This window comes from Anabrus simplex, chromosome 2 (assembly GCF_040414725.1).
Source record: "Anabrus simplex isolate iqAnaSimp1 chromosome 2, ASM4041472v1, whole genome shotgun sequence".
In the NCBI taxonomy this organism is placed as follows: domain Eukaryota; kingdom Metazoa; phylum Arthropoda; class Insecta; order Orthoptera; family Tettigoniidae; genus Anabrus; species Anabrus simplex.
Genome location: NC_090266.1, coordinates 500767808 through 500789470, shown reverse-complemented (window position 1 = coordinate 500789470; position 21663 = coordinate 500767808). Strand labels below are relative to the sequence as shown.

General features: G+C 37.3%; 1 protein-coding gene across 3 annotated transcripts in view; it reads left to right on the top strand.

The window, feature by feature from the left end:
- LOC136864197 (protein O-linked-mannose beta-1,2-N-acetylglucosaminyltransferase 1) overlaps positions 1-21663 on the top strand; it is a 652704-nt gene that overhangs the window by 398514 nt on the left and 232527 nt on the right. For all 3 annotated transcript variants that reach the window (XM_067140873.2, XM_067140872.2, XM_067140875.2), the window contains one exon: positions 15890-16106. In XM_067140873.2, coding sequence (XP_066996974.1) covers positions 15890-16106 — 217 coding nt within the window. The remainder of the gene's footprint in view (positions 1-15889; positions 16107-21663) is intronic.

The window sequence follows — 21663 nt, the reverse complement described above, 5'->3', positions numbered from 1 at the left end:
ACCAGACGTGAAAAAATATAATCTAATCTCTGAAATAAGTGATGCGCTCTGCTATATCTTGAGGTGTTTCGCATTCTTACTTAATTTCAGTGCAGAGTATTAAAATTAAGCGATATTTTACTTAGCCTTTATTTCTAACAATTTAACAACTGCTATCGACCATGTTATTTACATATTTGTTATGAAAACATGTTCTCCTCTTCCATTTCTGATTTTATTTACGGAACGGCAGTTGACGGATATTACTAATCGACTCCAACATTGCCTTCGAATGTCGACGAGAGAGCTTGCAAGTGCACATAGGAAGAAGATAAGGGATCGCATTGTGTGGCAAACGTTTCAGTTTTCTTATTCAAACAGAGTCAACTAACCTAAGTTAACCATACTATTTATGTATCATGAAAACATTTTTCAAGCGCCAGTAGAGAAATTATAACATTCTCGCAATAAGTTTACATGATAATAGCTTTTCTGATATTTAACCAGACGTGAGAAAATATAAAAACATATTTTTACAATTTGTTTTACTTCTCACCGACACAGATAGGTCTTATGGCGACGATGAAATAGCAAAGGCCTAGGAGTGGGACGAAAATTGCTGTGGCGTTAATAAAAATATAAAGTAACCTCCGAAATAAATGATGCACTCTGCCATATCTTCAGGTGTATCCCATTATAACTTAACTGCAATAAGCAATAAGCGATCGTTTATTCCAGCCTTTATTTTTAACTAGTTTACAACTGCTATCGGATAAGTTATTTGCGCATTTATTACGAAATCATCTTCTCTTTCATTTTCTCTTTTTTACGGAACAGCTGTCGACAGGTTTTACTAATCGACTCCGACATCGCCTGATATAGATGTTGATTCCCATAGGCAATCTGAAATATTTGCTCGCTAGTTGATATAGCAATGAAACAATACCAAAAATGATCTATCATATGTAATATAATGGCTGGGTGCATAAATATCGGTGACTTGAAAAAAACGCCCACGCTTAATTGCTCATAATAACGGATGCGTCAGTGATAAGGCTTTCACTGTAACCGAAGGATAATACATAGTTTGATATAGGAATTTTGAAGGGACAGAAAAGAACCAACGTTATAACAGAGTTCTCATTATATCCCATACTCGCTATAGCGGACTTCTACTGTAGTTTGCTGAAGCCGTAATTGATTTTTTCGTCAGTCGTGGAAACGGCTCTCGTCCACATCTCATTTTCTTCCTGCATCACGATTTCCAATATCTTCTGCGTTTCTATAATCTGTAGCTTTTCTTTGGCCGTGAAAGACCTATAGCAGGTAACTTTAGTTGCCATGGAGAATAAGTATGAGGTTATCCACCTTTCAGTATACTACAAGTAAAATGACAAAGAGTAGACCATTTCACAATTTAAGGAACCGGTTACAACCCAACCAGGGGTCATCCTCAGCCTTACAATACTAAACATTGACAAGTTATACCATCTATGAACAAGCATTAAAATCCCTTACAGTATGCATTATCACAGGGCATAAAGCATACATCTATATATATAAAATAACTTGTCCTGACTGACTGACTGACTGACTGACTGACTGACTGACTGACTGACTGACTGACTGATTCATCATTGCCGAGCCAAAACTACTGGACATAAAGAAATGAAATTTTGGGGATATATTCATACTAAGATGTAAGTGCTCGCTAAGAGAGGATTTTTGGATATTCCGTCGCTAAGGGGGTGAAAAGGGGGGTGAAATTTTAAAAAGAGTGTATCTATATCTCAAAACTTTAAAAGTTTACAGATGTAAAAATTGGTATTTAGAATCTTCTTTTAAAATAAGGATACACGTATTTTTTTGTTTTGTGAAAACCCCAATAGGAGCGGTGAAAATGGGGAAAAATGGGTTGAATGCCATCAATCAGGATACCGGTACTTATATCTCTGAAACTGAAGATATTACAGACCTGAAAATTGGTACATTTGATCTCTTTTAAAAATAAAGAAACACGTATTTTTTGTTTTTGGAAAACCCAATTAATGGGAGGGTGCAAAGGGGGTAAATTTTTAAAATGAGTGTATCTATATCTCCAAACTTTTAAAGTTTGCAGATGTAAAAACTGGTATTTAGAATCTTCATTAAAAATAAAGGAACACGTATTTTTTTGTTTTCGGAAAATCGCAATAGGAGGAGTGAAAAGGGGTGGAAAAGGGGTTGAATGCCTTTAATGAGGCTACTTATATCTCAGAAACTGAAGATATTACAGACATGAAAATCGGTGTTTGGGATCTCCTTTAAAAGTAAAGAAACACGTATTTTTTTGTATCTGGAAAATCCAATTAAGGGTGGGGGCGAAAAGGGGGTAATATTTTAAAATGAGTGTATTTATATCTCAAAACTTTTAAAGGTTATAGATGTGAAAATGGGTATTTAGAATCTCCTTTAAAAATAAAGAAACACGTATATTTTGTTTTCGGAAAATCCTAATAGGAAGGTGGAAAAGGTTGAAGAAGGGGTCGAATGCCTTACATGAGTCTACTTATATTTCAGAACCTGAAGATATTACAGACCTGAAAATTGGTATTTAGTATCTACTTTAAAAGTAAAGAAACACGTATTTTTTCGTTTTTGGAAAATCCAAATATTGGGGGGTGAAAAGGGGGGTGAATTTTTTAAAATGATGTGTGCCTACATCTTAAAACTTTGAAATTTACAGATGTAAAAATTGGTAGTTAGAATCTCCTCCAAAAATAAAGAAACACGTATTTTTGTTTCCTGTAAATCCCAATAGGAGGGGTGTAAAAGGGTGAAAAATGGGTTGAATGCCTTTAATGAGAATACATATACGTCAGAAACGAAAGATATTACAGAACTGAAAAATTGTATATGGGATCTCCTTTAAAAATAAAGAAACAAGTATTTTTTAGTTTTTGGAAAATCCAATTAATGGCGGTTGAACAGGAGTGACAAATTGGGGTGAATTTTTTGAAAGACTATGTCTACAGAATATCTTGGAAACGTAAAATGTTACAGACGTAAAAAGTGGGTGTTTGGAATCTCATGTAAATGTAAAGAAACAGGTGATTTGTTTTTGGAAACTCCACTTAAGGGGAACTCAAAAGGGGTGAAATTTTAAAATGAGAATTTTTACAGTATATCTAAAAAACTTAACATGTTACAGAAGTGAAAAATGGTATTTTTTATCTCTATTAAACATAAAGAAACGTGTATTTTTAGTTTTCGGAAATATCACTTGGGTGGAGGGGGGCGTAAAAGTGACTGAAAATTGTGTTGAATTCTTTTAATTAGGCTACTGATATATAAAAAATGAAAATGTTACAGACGTGAAATTTGATATTTTCAATCTACTTTAAAAGTAAAGAAACACGTATTCTCTTAAAATCCAATGAACCGGGCGAGTTGGCCGTGCGCGTAGAGGCGCGCGGCTGTGAGCTTGCATCCAGGAGATAGTAGGTTCGAATCCCACTATCGGCAGCCCTGAAGATGGTTTTCCGTGGTTTCCCATTTTCACACCAGGCAAATGCTGGGGCTGTACCTTAATTAAGGCCACGGCCGCTTCCTTCCAACTCCTAGGCCTTTCCCATCCAATCGTCGCCATAAGACCTATCTGTGTCGGTGCGACGTAAAGCCCCTAGCAAAAAAAAAAAAAAAAAAATCCAATGAAGCGGGGTTGGAGGGGGGTGAAAGAATTGAAAAATTAATTGGCTTAATTGTATGAGAATACATACATCTAATAAAAACTAAAGTTGTTACAGACGTGAAAATTCGTATTTGGATCTCCTTTAAAAACAAAGAAAAACGCGTTTTGGGCGGGAAACCATCTTGGAAGGCGGGAGTGTAAAGGAGTTGAATTCCTTTCATGAGGACACATAAATCAAAAACTGAAGAAGTTAGAGTCGTGATAATTGGTATTTAGAAGATCCTTTACTATTAAAGAAACAAGTATTTTTTGCGGGAAAGTTCACTTGGGGGGGGGGGGGGGGCAGTAGTGTGAAATGAAGTGAAAAAAGTAAAATACTTTTATGGGGATAGTTATATCACAAAACTGAAGGTAATAGACGTGAACATTGGTGTTTGGAATCTCCCTTAAACATAAAGAAACAAGCCTTCTTTTAATTTTTTTTGGGGTGGGGGTGGCGGTAAATAAACTTAACGGCGGTGGGGTGTAGAAGGAGGTGAGACCAATTGATTTTACTGTTATTAATGTACTTATAAGGATCCTCCGTTGCTCAGGCGGCAGCGCGCCGGCCTCTCACAGCTGGGTTCCGTGGTTCAAATCCCGGTCACTCCATGTGACATTCGTGCTGTACAAAACAGAGGCGGGACAGGTTTTTCTCCGGATACTCCGGTTTTCCCTGTCATCAGCCATTCCAGCAACACACAATAATAATAATAATAATAATAATAATAATAATAATGTTCCGGACCGTCGTCAAATGTGCGGACCGCGCTGGTAACGGCTCCTGGACGGGTAATGACTAAGAATGCAGTCCGGCCGCGGGTTCAGTGCTACCAAGGCACCCAATATGACACCAGGCCGGATCTCCTGAAGGATTTTATCCATATTAAAAACGATTAAAGGAAAAGATGGCAAAGATTTACGGACCCAACTGACCAGGAGGAATACCTGAGCCTAGCCCGGGAAGTACGAAATCGATTGCTGGAAAGGAAGATTGAAAATGGGAGGAAACGTGCTGTAAAATAATAGAAAACGAGTCAGATCGGGAATTTTGGTGGATTCTCGCAGAAAACGAGTCAGATCGCGAATTTCGGCGGATTATATATCTAAAACAATAAGCTTTCAATTATAAATTTCAGTATAATACCGTAGCGAAGCACGGGTATCTTGCTAGTTAAAATATATAATGACAACATACAAGAGACTAAAAACACCAGATGTAAAATATTCAAATAAAAGTTTTTGTAAATTGACCACTTGTAAACAAGTTCTGTTGGACTGGAAGTCTGAAGTGTGTCACTCAGTTTACATTTGTTCCTTGTGTGTGTCCCATTTTTTGATAGTACCAGTTTATACAATGTTAAGACTTTATTGAATATGTTTAAAAATTTTGTCCAAATTTATGTGGTGTTTTAAATGTCTTTCATATTGTTGTTATATATTTTAACTAGCTGATGTACCCGTGCTTCGCTACGGAATTCTACATTGCATTCAAAATTCTAGGTTAGGTAGTGTTCATGTTGTGAGCAACATTGTATTATATTGCATAGCTCTAAACGTTACCCTAGAAACGCGACGGGGAAGTCGCCAAACGTCTTTTCTCATACGAAGACTGGGTTAGGGAATTTTCATTGTAGTGGTAGGCCCGCTTGCCTACCATCAGTCATAATCAGGTCTGCGAGTTTTCATGATCTCACCCACTCTTCACTTGCTTTTTTACATCCTGAGAAAGACTGTCTTAGTGGTTTTCCCAAGTGAAATGAACACAGGTCATTACAATGACGTCAGTAGGAATGGCGCAATTAAATGCAGTATGAAATACTCGATCAAATGAAAAACCACACCTTTTCTCACTTTTAACGAACAGTACTTCGCTGCCGATCTAACAGTCCAAAGTTCCAGAGCTGGAATGATCAAGCCGCAGACAGCTGTGATTCGTGAACACTCTTCGTCTTTTTTCGGCGGGGGGGGGGGGGGGGTGTTGTGTTGAATAGTGGAGTCCCAGGGCAAATCTATGCCCTTTTACTACTGTGTTTCCTAGGAGTACCCGATGAGTCGGAAAATCTCATTTTGCTACACTGGCGGTGAAAATTCTACCTGACTTGGAAGCAAATTTTTCCTCCAAGCCAGAGGAGTAAACCCCTCTTCACTGCTAACTTGGAATAAATTGAATGTAGAATTTAATAAAAGTGAAGAGGAAGACGCTTTTCTTAAGAAACGGCTCTTTACAGGGTTGAATTTGTAATTATTTACTGACTTGTGGTGCTATAATTTGGAATAGGCCTAAATTGTAATTCTAGACCAGGTCATACTACTATTACTAAGTGAGCCTCTGCCAACTGTGCACACTGCTCATTCAAAACAGCGTGTCAGAGGAGGGATCGAATAGCTGGAATACTGTGATGAACGAGTGTTTTATGTACCAGCAGTATCAGACAATGTGTGAGCCACACAATGCTAAAGAAAAAAGTTTTCTGACTCCCCAGTTATTTCCTGCCAATATTCAGTCAGGCTCTTATACTTGGTACACAGCAGTAATCCCATCTATTGGAGTTGAGGGTACCATAAGAGGCAAAGAACATCACAATAATGGTCAATGTACTGTTAATTTTGATCAATGTTACGCGCTTTCGATATTGTAGGCCTTCACACTTAGTTTTCATCTGACTCTGAAATACTACTCTTATCATAGTCGGTATGGTAAAACTGAATAAAACATAAATGATTGGAAATTGTATTGTCCATAAATTTTGTTATGTAGTACGTTTCTACAGGACCAATAACATAAGTATTTAAAAATTAAATTTTAGGCACCTACCACTAAATTACCATTTCATCCAGGGTCAGTAAAATTGTTTATAGCTTAGACTATAGTTTTTTATTCCCTGATTCTATTTACTGATTTTTATTACATTCTGTTCACCCATTTTCTCATGGCACGGTGTTCATGTGGACTTAACAACAAGAATCTAAATTCATGAATATATGTGTTACCATAGCCGGTAGGTAAAAATGTACAAGACATAAATGATCGGAAATTTAATTCTGTGTAACTTTAGTTATGTAGTATTTATCTATAGGACCACTAATAATATAAATATTTGAGAATTGAATTTTAGGTCTTCCCCTAAACTACCATTTCACTCAGCGTGAATAAAATGATTTATAGCCTAGATTGTAGTGGCTCATCCCCCGACTTTACATACCGATTTTCATGAAATTCTCTTCAGCCGTTTTCTTGTGATGCATGTACATACATAAATACATACATACAGACAGACAGACAGAAATTACGGAAAAGTAAAAAGTACATTTCCTTATTACTGTGGACATGACCGATACAGAAATACCATTCTTTTCAAATTCTGAGCAATGTACAGACAAAACTACGCCCTAGTTAACCCACATGCTCCTACAAACGATAAGAACAAGTCTGATCCAGACGAAGTTGATAATTTCTGGGACCTACTCGATGAAAAATTAAACAAAATCCCCAAACACCATGTCAAGCTTCTTTTGGGTGACTTCAATGCCCAACTAGGTCGTGAACAGAAGTACAAGAAAGTTATAGGAAATTACCCTGCTCACAAAAGAACCAATCCCAACGGCAAAAGACTGGTGTCCATTTGCGAAAATCACAACCTGCAGGTCATGTCGACCCACTTTCGCCATCTACCCAGAAAGCAAATGACTTGGCGTTCTCCCGTCCAAGCTCTCGGAGAGTTCCAAATTGATCATGTTGCAATCTCCAGGAGAAACAGCCCTGAGATTATGAATGTCAAGGTAAAGAAAGGCATCAATGTGGCCTCAGATCATTATGTCTCTTATCAAATTCAAACCAATTCCCGCAAACACAAGGAAGACAACCAAACAGATCACATGCTTCGACAATGATAAACTTCGGCAAAGGGTCGAGGAGTTCCAGGAGAAGGCTAGACCAAATGACTGTGACTTTAACAATGCCAAAAGTCTCCTTGTTGAGGCCGCCAAAGACGTTGCAGAAATCAAGAGAAGCAAAAAGCATGCCTGGTGGAATGGTACCTGCGAATCAGTCCTCCAAGAAAGACTCAATGCGTGGAAACAGTACTACTCTATGAAATCAGAAAATGATTGGGAAACCTACAAAACCCAACGTGCCCAAGCAGCTAGGGTGTTCAGAACTGAGAAACGTAAATACGAAAAATCTCTCATTGAAAAGATAGAACAAAACTTTAGGAAGAATGAAAGCAGAGAGTACTACAGAGCCTTCAAACACAAACTCACTGGGTATAAACCACCATCTCTATGCTTTGAGCGAGAGGACGGCACACTGGCGACGTCACATGAAGAAAATTGCTGCATTCTGGCAGATTACTTCAAGAATTTACTTAATTGCTCTAAACCGCAAAGCGCCATTGAGACCAAGGAACCCTTACTCAGGTACCCAGATACCAGACCACCCGACAGAGATGAAATAAAGCTCCACATTGCCCGTCTCAAAAATAACAAAGCGCCGGGGGAAGACTTGTAGTAGCAGAACTATGGAAATATGCCCCAGAGGAATCACTTGATATCTTGCAAAAGCAAATAGAAGAAATTTGGAACAAGGAGACCCTACCCGAAGATTGGAAAATAGCTTTGATCCATCCATTACAAAAAAAAAGGCAGCATGAAGAACATCAACAACTACAGAGGAATATCTTTGCTACCCGTGACTTACAAAATTCTATCACTTGCCATCCTGGAGCGTTTGGAAGCACAAGTCGAACATGAAATAGGTGAATACCAAGGAGGGTTCAGAAAAGGTCGCTCAACAGCTGAACATATCCAAAATCTCAAAACGATCATCAGATGTTGTACACTAAGGTCCAAGCAGTATGTGTCCGTCTTTGTGGATTTTAAGAAAGCGTACGACTCCATTGACCGGGAAGTCCTGTTAAACATCTTAAATGAATTTGGAGTTGATTTGAAACTGCTGGCATTAATTAGAGCCACCCTGACCGATACAAAATCCAAGGTGAAGTTCCACGGATGTTTCTCACATTCCTTTGACATCAAAACAGGAGTCCGACAAGGTGATGGGCTATCCCCGATACTCTTCAACTGTGTTCTTGAAAAGATCATCAGAACCTGGCGGGTGAGATTACAGGAAACCAACTACAGTCCATTGAAAATAGGAACCAAATCCAAGGGGGATCGCAATAGACTGCTTAGCATTTGCTGATGATATTGCTGTTCTCTCAAGCGACATAGAAACCGCTAGAGCTCAAGTTGAAATTTTAAAGGAAATTGCCGAACAAACTGGTTTGCAGATATCGTTTGAGAAAACAGAAGTAATGACTAACATCAAAGAGGCTCCACCAAAACTCCATACAAAATACGGGGACATCACCCGAGTAGACAAATTCAAATACCTGGGTGAGATCATCATGAAAAATGGACTGGACAAAGAAGCACTTCAGGAGCGAGTACGCAAACTGGAAATAGCCTACCAAACATCCCGCACAATCTACAACAAAATATGCCTTTCCCAAAACATCAAGATTCGTCACAATGAAACAGTTCTGAAGCCAGTAGTTCTATATGCAGCCGAAACCCTGTCTCTAAATGCCAACAAAGGACTCCTTGAAGAACTGGAGAAAAGAGAACGCAAAATTGTGAGAGGAATCTTGGGATCAAAGTACAGAAATGGAATCCATCAACCAACAAGGAAGTCTACAGCAAAATAGAGAAAATTACCGACGCAATCAGAAAAAGACGGGCACGATTTTACGGTCATCTGAAAAGAATGGACGGAAGAAAGTTAACTAAAGAAATCTTTCACTTTTTTATTCAAACCCCAAAACCACAATTCCCTGGTTTAGAAATACCAAAGAAGACCTGCAAATGCTACATATCTCAGCTGAAGACGCCCTTAACAGAGATCTCTTCCACAAGAAAATATTGACGAACGGACTAAACCGAGACGAGCAACCGAAGAGAAGACACGGTGCCCCTTGGACAGAGGAGCGTAAGCAGGCCCACTCACAAAGAATGAGGGAAATTTGGGCTCTAAAGAAGGCCAAGTTCAGTGTAAAATGCAAGACTTAACGTGGTCCTTGATGGCCCCAGCGAATTATATATATATAAATAGAGGGAGCCTCCGTTTCTCAGACGGCAGTGCGTTGGCCTCTCACCGCTGGATACCGTGGTTCAAATCCCGGTCTCTCCATGTGAGATTTGTGCTGGATAAAGCGGAGGCGGGACAGGTTTTTCTCCGGGTACTCCGGTTTTCCCTGTCATCTTTCATTCCAGCAACACTCTCCATTATCATTTCATAGCATTTATCACTCATTAATAAATCACCTTGGGAGTGGCGACCCCATTGTAATAACAGCCTATATAAGTTTCATTCATTACATCCCTGACCCGGTCAATGACTGGAAAACAGGTTGTAGGTTTTCATTCATTCATATATATAGAGATGTGTGTGTTATTTCTTGTGATAATGCATACTATAAGGGATTTTAATGTTTGTACATTCATTGTGTAACTTGCCGATGTTTAGAATTATAAGGCTGAAGATGACCCCTGGTTGGATTGAAACTGGTCCCTTAAATTGTAAAATGGTCTAATAATCTCTTTGACATATTACTTGCAGTGTATTGAAAGATGGATAACCTCATACCTAGTCTCCTGAATAGATTTCAATACTGATAATACATGAAGTTCTTAACTGATGAAAAAAAATCTTATTTCACCTGAATTTGTCGTGGTCAGCTTTGGTGATTGTAATATGCTAGCATTCTTAAACTTTTCTTTATCTTTCTGCCAATGTCATACATTACACTCAGAATCACCAGACTTTTTTGCTGCCTGTACACTATTATTACATTTTACCTCAAGTAAATCCTGCAATTTGAAGTTCATCATAACTTCTCTCTCCTTTATTTAACCGAAGTGATGAACTCTCTCTCCTTTCCACATGATCCACCAGAACTGTAGTAGTGACCAAAACTTAATGTACTGACCCAAAGCCAACCAACAGTAGATCATGAGCACTGATGGGTTTTTCTCATTTGCGAAAAAAAAATGCTTGGGAAACAGTTACCTATACATAAAGTTGTTAACAATTCGAAAATTGAACAGATTTATTTTGCAAAATAAAACAAAATGAGACAATAATGCAAATATGTCAACTTTATACATTTTATATACAGAACTGTTTAGTCCAGTATTCATCATTAACAGAAATGTCGATTCAGCACTAGTGGAAAAAGTGAAGTCTATTCCATTCTTTAAAAATGAGAATTATTCAGTGATCATAAAAGGTTACAGTGAACTTCAAGAAGAAAACCAATCAAATTGCAAGATAGAAAAATAAATATTGTGAAAGTTCTGATTAGTTTGCTTGACAGTCATCCTGAGTTTAATGGCAGAACTCTCCAGTCAGTGTGGTAACCATGTGCTAATGTTGACTGTGAACGTTTCTCTTCGTGCTACTCAGGAGTTTTGAGTGACTTGGGTTGCAACAGGAAAGTGACAAAAAAAAAAATTGTACCTTTCTTTCATATTATGCATTCTTCAGCGATAATTAAATGGTAAAAATGTGTGTGTCTTTAAATAAAACTACATATTGTTCTTCAGTAATTTATTTACATAAAAAAGTACCTTTAAAAATCCCAAAATGTGATAATAACATGAATTAAAATAACACAAAATTCTAAAAAAGTAACGTGAAATTCTTAAAAAATAACCCCAATTTCCACCAAAAAATAAAACGAAAAATGCAGATTCCTACTGATGGGAGTTCTTGAAAATATAAAGAATATGATTCTTTAGAGTTATTGATACATCATGAGTGCTGAAAGAAATATTTTAATACTTTCATTGGTGATATTCATTATTCACTACTCAGAGACTGTCTTTGAAAAGTTCTTAAGAAGAGATCAAGTACACGGAGTTCCCAGGAGATAATACAGAACATCTTGTGCTACTTTATTTATGGAGAGATTCCAGACCAGCATGATCTGGATTATGAACATGGAATTTATCTAGTGTTCTACACAATCTTGGTGTACTTTTATAGATAAAACCTGTATTTTATACTTTTAGCATACTTATGAAATGGCGTATGGCTTTTAGTACCGGGAGTGTCAGAAGACATGTTCGGCTCGCCAGTTGCAGGTCTTTTGATTTGACTCGCACATTATGAGGATGAAATTATGATGAAGACGACAAATACACCCAACCCCCCATGCCTGCAAAATTAACCAACCCTACCAGGAATCGAACCCGGGACCGCTGTGACCAAAGGCCATCACACTAACCAGCTCGTTCATAATCATGTAACACTGGGGCTTACCACTTGTTTGTTGTGGAGTACCATATGGTTTTGAATCTTTATGGCAGAATTGAGTGCTCGCATGTGATTCCATGCTACTGCGGACATCACTCGCGCATGACAAGCTAAATTGATGCAATTATGCTGAAAATAATGAAGATTTATCATTTAAATAAACCATTTTATAGTATTTAAGTTTTAAGTTTAATTTGGAACACTCAATGACTTGAATATGCATTAATACGGTATTATGTAACTACCTCATATCTAGGTTATGTTAGCCGGGCGGTCTGTAAAAATGGTAGGGCGGTGGCCCATTAAAAATGTTCTAGGGAGAACACTGATTAAGGCCATCGATGATTCCTTCCCTTTCCTAGCCCTTCCATATGCCATCGTCACCGTAAGACCTCTCTGTGTCGGTGTAATGTAAGCCAAGTGAAAAAAACGTTAAAAAGAGGTCCTACATTTGGGCCAATATGGTATTTGCCGCGTCTGTACAAGGTTGAATGATCATGTCATTTGTTGACATTAAACAGTACTTTGATGTGAGAGGCACATTTAAGTGCTTTTCAGGATAACTATTTTCTCTACTCGTCAGTAACTTAATCAGCCGGAGCTGAAAAGCATTAAGTAAGTTTTTACTACATTCCAGGAGAGAAAGAAAAAATATCATTACTCAAAGAGAACTTAACAACACACTGTATTAATGTTTCGTATTGTGGAGCAATTACTCAGGTTGTATTTGTATTAGTGGAAGGCAAATTTTAATTTAATAAACAACTTTTGAAACCAGATTTGAAGAAGTGACTTCATGCTTTTCATCTCCGTGGTCAATTTTATATAACACTAGCTGATGTACCCGTGCTTCGCTACGGAATTCTACATTTTATACAGAATTCTAGGTTAGGTAGTGTACACGTTGTGAGCGAGATAGTATGAAATTGCATAGCTCTTAATGTTACCATAGAAACACGACTGGGAAGTCACCAAACATCGTTTCTCATATGAAGACGGAGTTAGGGAATTTTCACTGTAATGGTAGACCTGCTTGCATACCATCAGTCACAATCAGGTTGGGGAGCTTTCATTATAATGGTAGACACTCACTCTCCACCTGTCTTTTTATATTATCAGAAAGACTGCCTTAGTGGTTTTCCCAAATGAAATGAACATACATTACAATGACATAAGTAGGAATGGCGCAATTAAAAGCAATGCTTTCATATGAAATACTCGATCAAATGAAAAACCACACTTTTTCTCACTTTTAATGAACAGCGCTAAGCTCCCGATTTAACAGTCCAAAGTTCCAGAGCTGGAATGACCAAACCGCAGACAGCCTTGAGCCGTGAACACTGTCTTTTTTCGGTGGGAGGAGTCGAATATTGCAGTGTCCCAGAGCAAAAACTATGCCCTTTTACTAATCTCTTTCCTAGGAGTACCCGATGAGTCGGAAAGTATCAATTCACTACACTGGCGGCGGAAAAATCTGACTTGGAGGCAAATTTTTCCTCCAAGCCAGAGGAGAAACCCCCTCTTCACTGCTAATTTGGAATAAAATGAATGTAGAATTTAATAAAAATGAAGAATAATAAGCTTTTCTTAAGAAACAGCTCTTTTCAGGGTTGAATTTTGTGTTATTTAGTGAATTGTGTTGCTATAATTTGGAATAGCCCTAATTGTTATTCAAGACCAGGCCATATTACTACTACTACTACTACTACTGTACTAAGTGAACCTCTGCCTTAACTGTGCCCACTGCTCATTCAACACAGCGCGTCAGAGTAGGGATCGAATAGCTGGAATACTATGATGAACCAGAGTGTTACGTACCAGCTGTATCAGAGAATGTATGAACCAGAGGAATGGCATGCTAAAGAAGGAAGTTTTCTAACTCCCCAGGTATTTACTACCAATATTCAGTCAGGCTGTTGTACTCGATACGCAGCAGTAATCCCATCTATCGGGGTTGAGTGGTACCGTAAGAGACAAAGAACATCACAACAAACAATGGTCAATGTAAGTCAATGTAATGTTATCGTTGATAAATGTTATGCGCTTTCGATATTGTAGGCCTTCACATTTAGTTTTCTTCCGACTCTGAAATACCACTCTTATCGTAGTTGGTACGTTAAAACTGAATGAAACATAAATGACTGGAAATTGTATTCTGTATAACTTTTGTTATGTACCAGTAGTACTTTTCGATAGGACCAATAACATAGGTATTTAAAAGTTACATTTTAGTCGCCTTTCCCTAAACTACAGTTTCGTCTGGGGTAAATAAAATTGTTTATAGCTTAGACTGTAGTTTCTTATTCCCCGACTATATGTACCGATTTTCATTAAATTCTGTTAACCCGTTTTCTCGTGGCTCGGCGTTGATACGGACTTAGCAACCAAAATACAAATTCATGAATATCTGTGTTATCATAGCTGGTACAGTAAAAATGTACGATATAAATGGTCAGAAATTTAATTATATATAACTTTAGTTATGTAGTATTTATTGATACGACCACTAATAATATAAATATTTGAGAATAAAATTTTATGTCTACCACTAAACTACCATTTCACTCAGCATGAATTAAATTATTTATAGCCTGGGTTTTAGTGGCTCATTCTCAGACTTTGCATACCAATTTTCAATGAGATAGGACCCCTAATAATGTAAATATCTAGGAATTAAGTTTCAGTCCTTCCCTTAAACTACCATTTCACTCAGTGTGAATAAAATAATTTATAGCCCAGATTGTATCAACTTATTTTCCGACTTCCCATACCAATTTTTATTAAGATAGGACCACTAATAACATAAATATTTGAAAATTAAATTTTAGTCCTTCCCCTAAACTACCTTTTCAATCAACATGAATAAAATTATTTATGGCCTAGATTGTAGCAACTTATTCCCCGACTTTGCATACTGATTTTCATTAAGTTCTCTTTAGCCGTTTTCTAGTGATGCGTGTACATACATACAGACAGACAGAAATTACGGAAAAGTAAAAAGTGCATTTCCTTGTTACTGTGGACATGACCGATACAGAAATACCATTCTTTTCAAATTCTGAGCAATGTACAGACAAAATTCTTTTTTTATATATATAGTTAAACGCATCTTCAGTTAATATTTCATGTTGATATTTTGTCTAAAAAGGTATTTGTAACGTAAAACCTACTTAAATTCTGTACAAATATATTTTACACCACCACTCGAATGACATTCATTTGCCATATTTGGCCACTTCAGAATATCTGCTCAAAAATCTAGTTTTTCATGTTGAATATATTGTATGATTTTTCCAATATCCTGCAGCTTCTTGAAGTTTATTGGCACCTTACCCTTTTACACCCTCTCATAAGGCATTGTAGAGTTGATTAAAAATGTTGGTTTCTTGAAAAAGAATTTATGCATGACTCGGAGAGTCTGTGTAGATAGATGCTTGAACCAGTCCAGTCTGGCTGCTGTATATTTAAATTGTTTGGATCTCATGGATGTAGATGGTTGCTTGTGGCTTCTAGGGAGTTCTTCACTTTGCTTGGATATGACAGGCTTCTTGAACAGGGATGGCCATAATTCATTTAAATTTGTTACCTCACCAATTTCCACTACAACCTCTACATTTTTCCTACTATTGGCTATAATCTCTATATAGTCTTTTTCTTATGCCATTCGAAGGTCCTTGGTTCAATACTTCAGTATACTGAATGTTTAAATAATGTTCAAATTCGACTTAATGCATATCGGCTACCATCCGATTCAATTATTGGAACATGAACACCCTTCTTTGTCCCTCTTTATGTTTTGAGATTTCCTCCCGAATAAGGTAAACATCATCTGTAGAGTGTTGTGTACACTTCATGAATTACAGAGAATAATTTCTTTTTTGCAGGATGAGGGTACTTTCCAGATGAAGCAGCCAGCCCGTGACTTACTAAAGCGCCTTGGTTCCAAGAGAGCTCAGGTTATTGGGTGGCGTGATATGTGGGCTATGGTTACGCAAAAAGGAGCTAAAATGTTTGGGGAGTCCTACAGTAAGAGTACAGAATTCAACACTTGGGGTGCTCCTGTGATACTTCGAACAGAAGTACCACTTGTGCCTGTGGAAGGTACTTTTATAATTTTTCTATTGTGTGTTTTCATTTGTAACATCTTTGTGGAATGCAGTACGGATCACATTTATCCATTTACTGTAATTATAAAGCTAAATTGTTGTCAAAGTTCTATGATAATGAATAAAAATATCTTTGTGTACAGTGGAACCTCTATTATCCGTTCCCAGAAACTACGTTTTCCCATATTATTTGTTCAAATTGTATGGTCCTGTGAACATCTTAATTAAATCATGTTGTAAAAATCCCACGTTATCTGTTCCTCGAAGAAACAACTTCCTGGATCAACCTTCCAGAAATTTGTCCCAGCAACACTAAATCCTCGATCAAGTGTTTTTCAAGAAAAAGTATTTCACAAAAGGGTGGCTACGACGTACCCATGGATCTTGATGTTAACATCAGGACATTGCGATAATTAGAGCAAGTACTATACTGGGAAAGCTATCGGCAGTGAACTTGCATAAGGGATCATCTCAGCATTGCATTCAGCTGTATTATTTAGGAAATCCTCGGAAATTATAAAGCAGAGAGGCCATGACTGTTGGAAGGAGACAGCGTATTTTGACAGCTGTACTTCAAGTTGGAACGAGTTTCGGCAAATGTTTGTACTTGTAAAACATCTACATTATGTCCAGGGTTATACAGTAAAACTTCTTTTATACATTTCACACTTACATATATATACTGTATTTAAGTAAAATTTACAATGCCACCTTTTCAATACAACATACTTTTGCAATGCAGTTTTACATTATGGTTAAATATTTATTTGGTACTAGTTTCGACTTTGTTCGGGGTCATCAGCCATAAACATAAATTGTACAATTCATTCGAAAGGTCCTAAAACAATACAATTTTAACATAACATTAAGATTAAAATAGACAAATATGACATTGTCAAGTTAAAATATTAGATGAAGATGAGACACAATGATGATAAAAGTTAATGGATAAGCACAAATGCTTTAGAGTATGGCAAATTGAAAGCCATATAGAGTGGCTATAGTTGACTCAGATACTAAAGTTCTAAAGGTTGTATGACCTTGTGTAGCACTGATCAGTATGAACTAAATAGACACAAATATGACAAAAGTTTGTAAAATAAGCACAATTGCTTCAGAATGCCATTGAATAGTGCTAATATATTACTAGGTACTAATTGTTCTTAAAATGCGTATCTTTCACACAAGTTCTGCCGGTTGTATGACCTTGCTTAATGCTGATGTATAGGAAATAAGTTATACACATGACGTAAAATAAGCACAAATGCTTCAGAATATGGCAATTATATGCCGTTGGAGTAGTACTAATAGATTTTGAGGTACTAATTGTTCTTAAAATGCATATCTTTCACACAATTTCTGATGGTTGTATGACCTTGCTTGACACTGATGTAATAAGTCATACACATGATGTAAATAAATTAGAAAACATGTCATATGAACTTCAAGTAGATATCTATGATGCTGAGGGCAAGTGCTGTTTGTGAAGCTCAAATAAATATTTGTAAGAAAAGGGTGGTAAAGATTTCTCAGTTCATTGCAGAGCAATTGGACCTAATAAACAATAAGAAGGAAAAAAAGAAAAAAGTTGGTGCAAAGGCCAAAGAAGAAACGGGGGATTGAATAATGAAAGTTACTCACCTTGCGCAGCGGTGTGAGAAGCATGGCAGATTGTGTATGAATGAGGAAGGACGGGAATGTAGGGGAGAGGCGGGGTAGGCGGCATGTAGAAAGCGGGGAAGGGAGGGGGAGAAGGAGGGACTACGTTTACGGCAGGGCTGAAGGGTGTGGGAAAGAGGGTAATCGCTGCAGAAAAGTGCCTTGGATTGAACGTAAAACCGATTTCTGATTTGTTAGATTAGCATTTCTGATAATAACAATAAGTGGGTCGAATAAAATATTATGTTTCTCCGAGATGTCATTAAGATTATAATTAGAATTAAAGTACTAGTCTAAGTGTATAAAACAGTTTTCCGTTATATTAAGTAAAGGGCCTTCGCTTACTATTTCAAGGATTTCCATATCTTGCTCTATGCTGTTGAAACTATGGTTGTAATCATGCATGTGTTGACCGACTGCTGAGAATTTATTTTATCTAAGGCATTAGTATGATCCAAATATCTTATGCTGAAATTCCTCTTCGTCTGTCCCGCATACGAAAAATTACAAGAATTACACTTAATCCTGTAAACTCCCGATTTTAGAAATCTCTTAATCCTGTTGATAGACGTAGTATTGTGTAAGACATCTGCATTTTTATTGCTGGTTTTAAAAGCTATTTTTACATTGTGTTTCTTGAGATTGTTATTGACTTTGTAGATTTCTTTATTAAATGTGAAAGTAGAAATTGTAGGGAAGTTGGGTGTTTCTTTCTTATGTGTGGTTTTAGGACAATGTTTGTATTTGTTGATTATTCTTTCTATGAAATGACTATTGTAACCTTTGGATTTTGTGGTACTGCGAATAGTGTTCAGTTCGTTTCTTAAATCTTTCTTAGACATCGGTATATTGAATGCCCGATAAACTAAGCTATTGTAAGTCGCTCGTTTGTGGGTCTGGGGGTGTATTGAATCTTGGCGGATAGTGGAAGCAGTTTGAGTGGGTTTCCTGAAAATCTTATAAGTTAGAAAGATTTTGTAATCATTCTCTGATTCAAGTGTAAATTTGATATGAGAATCGATGTTGTTAAGACTGAGGAGAGTGGTAGTAGTGTCGGCTGTTTTTTCATCCATAATTACAAAAATGTCATCAATATACCTGGCCCAAAAGTGAATATTGACAAATTTTTTGTCATTTTCGATTTTAGTGTGTTCTAGAAAGTCTAGGTAGATTTCTGCTAAAATACCCAAGGCTGACGATCCCATAGCCAATCCTTCCTGGTGGTGTATGATGTTATCTAAAGTGAAGACGTTATTGTTTACGACTAATTTTAAAACGGTCATGAAATCTTGGATTTCTAATTTGCTCAAATGGCTGTATTTATTTAAGTTATTCTTGGTAATGGGTATAATTTAGGTACTTGTATGCTAGGGTACATGTTCACGATTAATGGAATGACTAGATTGAATGTTGAACCTATTTAATTTATCTATTAGTTCTGATGTGTTTTTAATCGATTTTTTAGACAGAAATTGCCAATTTCTTCTCAAAATGTTTTGACATTTTGTATAAGAGGCTTGGTCTGTAATTGATGATTGGACGAATGGGAATTTCAGCCTTGTGTATTTTAGGAAGGGCTTTTGCTGTAGGGAGACCTGGGTTCATGCTTCTGAGTTTTGTTTTTTCTTGGTCTGTAAACAGGTAAGGGGTGTTCTTAAGGGTCTGTTAAAGTAGTTGTTGGATTTTCTGGGTGGGGTCCTTTTTGACTATGGAAAAGGAACTGTCTGTAAAGAAATTCTTTGTTTTGTTAACCGCGGTTGTGTTACCTTTGTCGGCCTTGGTAACGATAATATCATTGTTGTGAATCCTCTTTTTAAGGGCATAATTGTAAATTTTACTTAAATATATATGTAATCTCAGTTCAATACGGACCATTCGAAATGAAGTCTCTAACCCCCAGTTTCACACTTATACGGGGGATTTACAGCCGTCCAAAAAAAATCCTAGACGTATTACAGTGAGTTATTTCATTTATACATCCTTCACTTAACTCGATTTTTATGCTTATACACTTATATCTTGAGTCCTCGAAGGCAAAATACTTGGTTTATACGGCAACATGAAACGAGTTGAAATTGCTAAGAAATTGGGGATTACTCCATCTACCTTAAATACGATAGTAGCTAAGGCTGCAGAAATTGAAGAAAGTGTGCATCTTAGGTAATATGACGAATAAGCGGACCAGCATTCAAGGCGGAAAATACGAATGCGTGGAAAGTTGATTATTACAGTGGTTCAGGCGACATAGGGCAGAAGGCATTCCAATCAACGGACCAATGCTTTGCGAAAAGGGAAGTGAACTAGCGATAAAACTTGGTGTAGAAGATTTTAGTGCTTTGTCGGGTTGGCTACACAAATTTAAGGTTAGACACAGTATTGGCAGTTTTAATGTGTGTGGGGAAAGCAGAAGTGTCAATGCCAAGACTGTGCAAGATTGGAAAGAAAATCATTTGAAAGAATTGACATCTCGATTCTCTTCTAAGGACATTTTCAATGCGGTTGAGACGGGCCTCTTTTATAATTTAATGCCTGGAATTACAGTGGCATTCAAAGGGGAAAAATGTCACGGCAGGAAACAAAGTATGATATAGATGTTGATTCCCATAGGGAATCTGAAATATTTGTCCCGAATGAGTAAATTTATAATACCAATATAAATGGTCCGTTATTGGACATTATAAATTTTCCAGCTAACTCATTCCTGGTTGCCAGCGTTTCGCCCTCGTGTGCTAGGTTGGGCTCATCAGTTGGTACCCAGCACACCTACCAAGACGCTGGCTAGTGCATACCCTGGAGGCCACTCATCTGATAGCCAAGCAGGCATCAATTTTTGGTAAAGAGACAAAGTTTCTCATAGTGCATTGGCACTGCCAGTGGCTCCAAGTAGCCAACGCAGTGGCCTCCACGGTATGCACTAGCCAGCATCTTGGTAGGTGTGCTAGGTACCAACTGATGAGCCCAACCTAGCACCCGAGGGCGAAACACTGGCAACCAGGAATAAGTTAGCTGGAAAATTTATAATGTCAAATAACAGACCATTTATATTGGTATTATTAGGAAACAAAGTACACGCGTAATAGTTCTGTTATGTACCAGTAGTGACGGATGTTAAAAATTGCCTTCACTGGCGGTCAGCAAACTTTCAAAGCTGCATTGTTTTAAAAACGTTGCTACGCTTCCCACGAAATCCACCAACAATAAGAAATCCTGGGTCACTACGAAAGTTTTTAAAGACTGGCTTCGAAACGTGGAACCAAAATGGGAGTGAAAGTTCTTAAGATCTTATTGTTCATGGATCGATGCCCAGCACATTCTCCTGTTCCTTCTTATCTGAAGAATTCAAGGGGGGATCAGGTATAATGGGATTTTATTCTTTATTTAAATTCATTTATTGAAAAACACAAGGCAATAACAATTTATTTTTCCACAGAGTTTCCTGCTTTGGAAATGCATTTGTCCCAGTGTATGGTCAGCGTTTCGATGCCCTCATCGTAAAAGGAACAGGGTCGTGTCACCAGCCAGTTGCGCACGAAGTCTTCTACACTCATCATCTTCAAATCGTTGCCCTCCTAGAGCTTCCTTAACCCTTTGCCGTTCCCCAATTAAAGGCGCATGCCTGGCCGTAATTACTAGGGCAAGGCATTTGATGATTTTGCATCTTTTTTGTATGAAGGCCGAAAGATAGCTCGAGTATATATACATGTGTTTCATGAATTGACTGATTAAATAAGGGCAATTTATTAGGGCTTTTTTTTTTTTTTTTTTTTTGGCATTTTTTGCCGTTTACAAGAGAGAGGTCATTTTTGGAGCAATTTTTGGCATTTTAAATTGTTTTCTGGTAAGTGATATATTTGGATATTTAATTATTATTATTTATGTTTACAATACTTCTC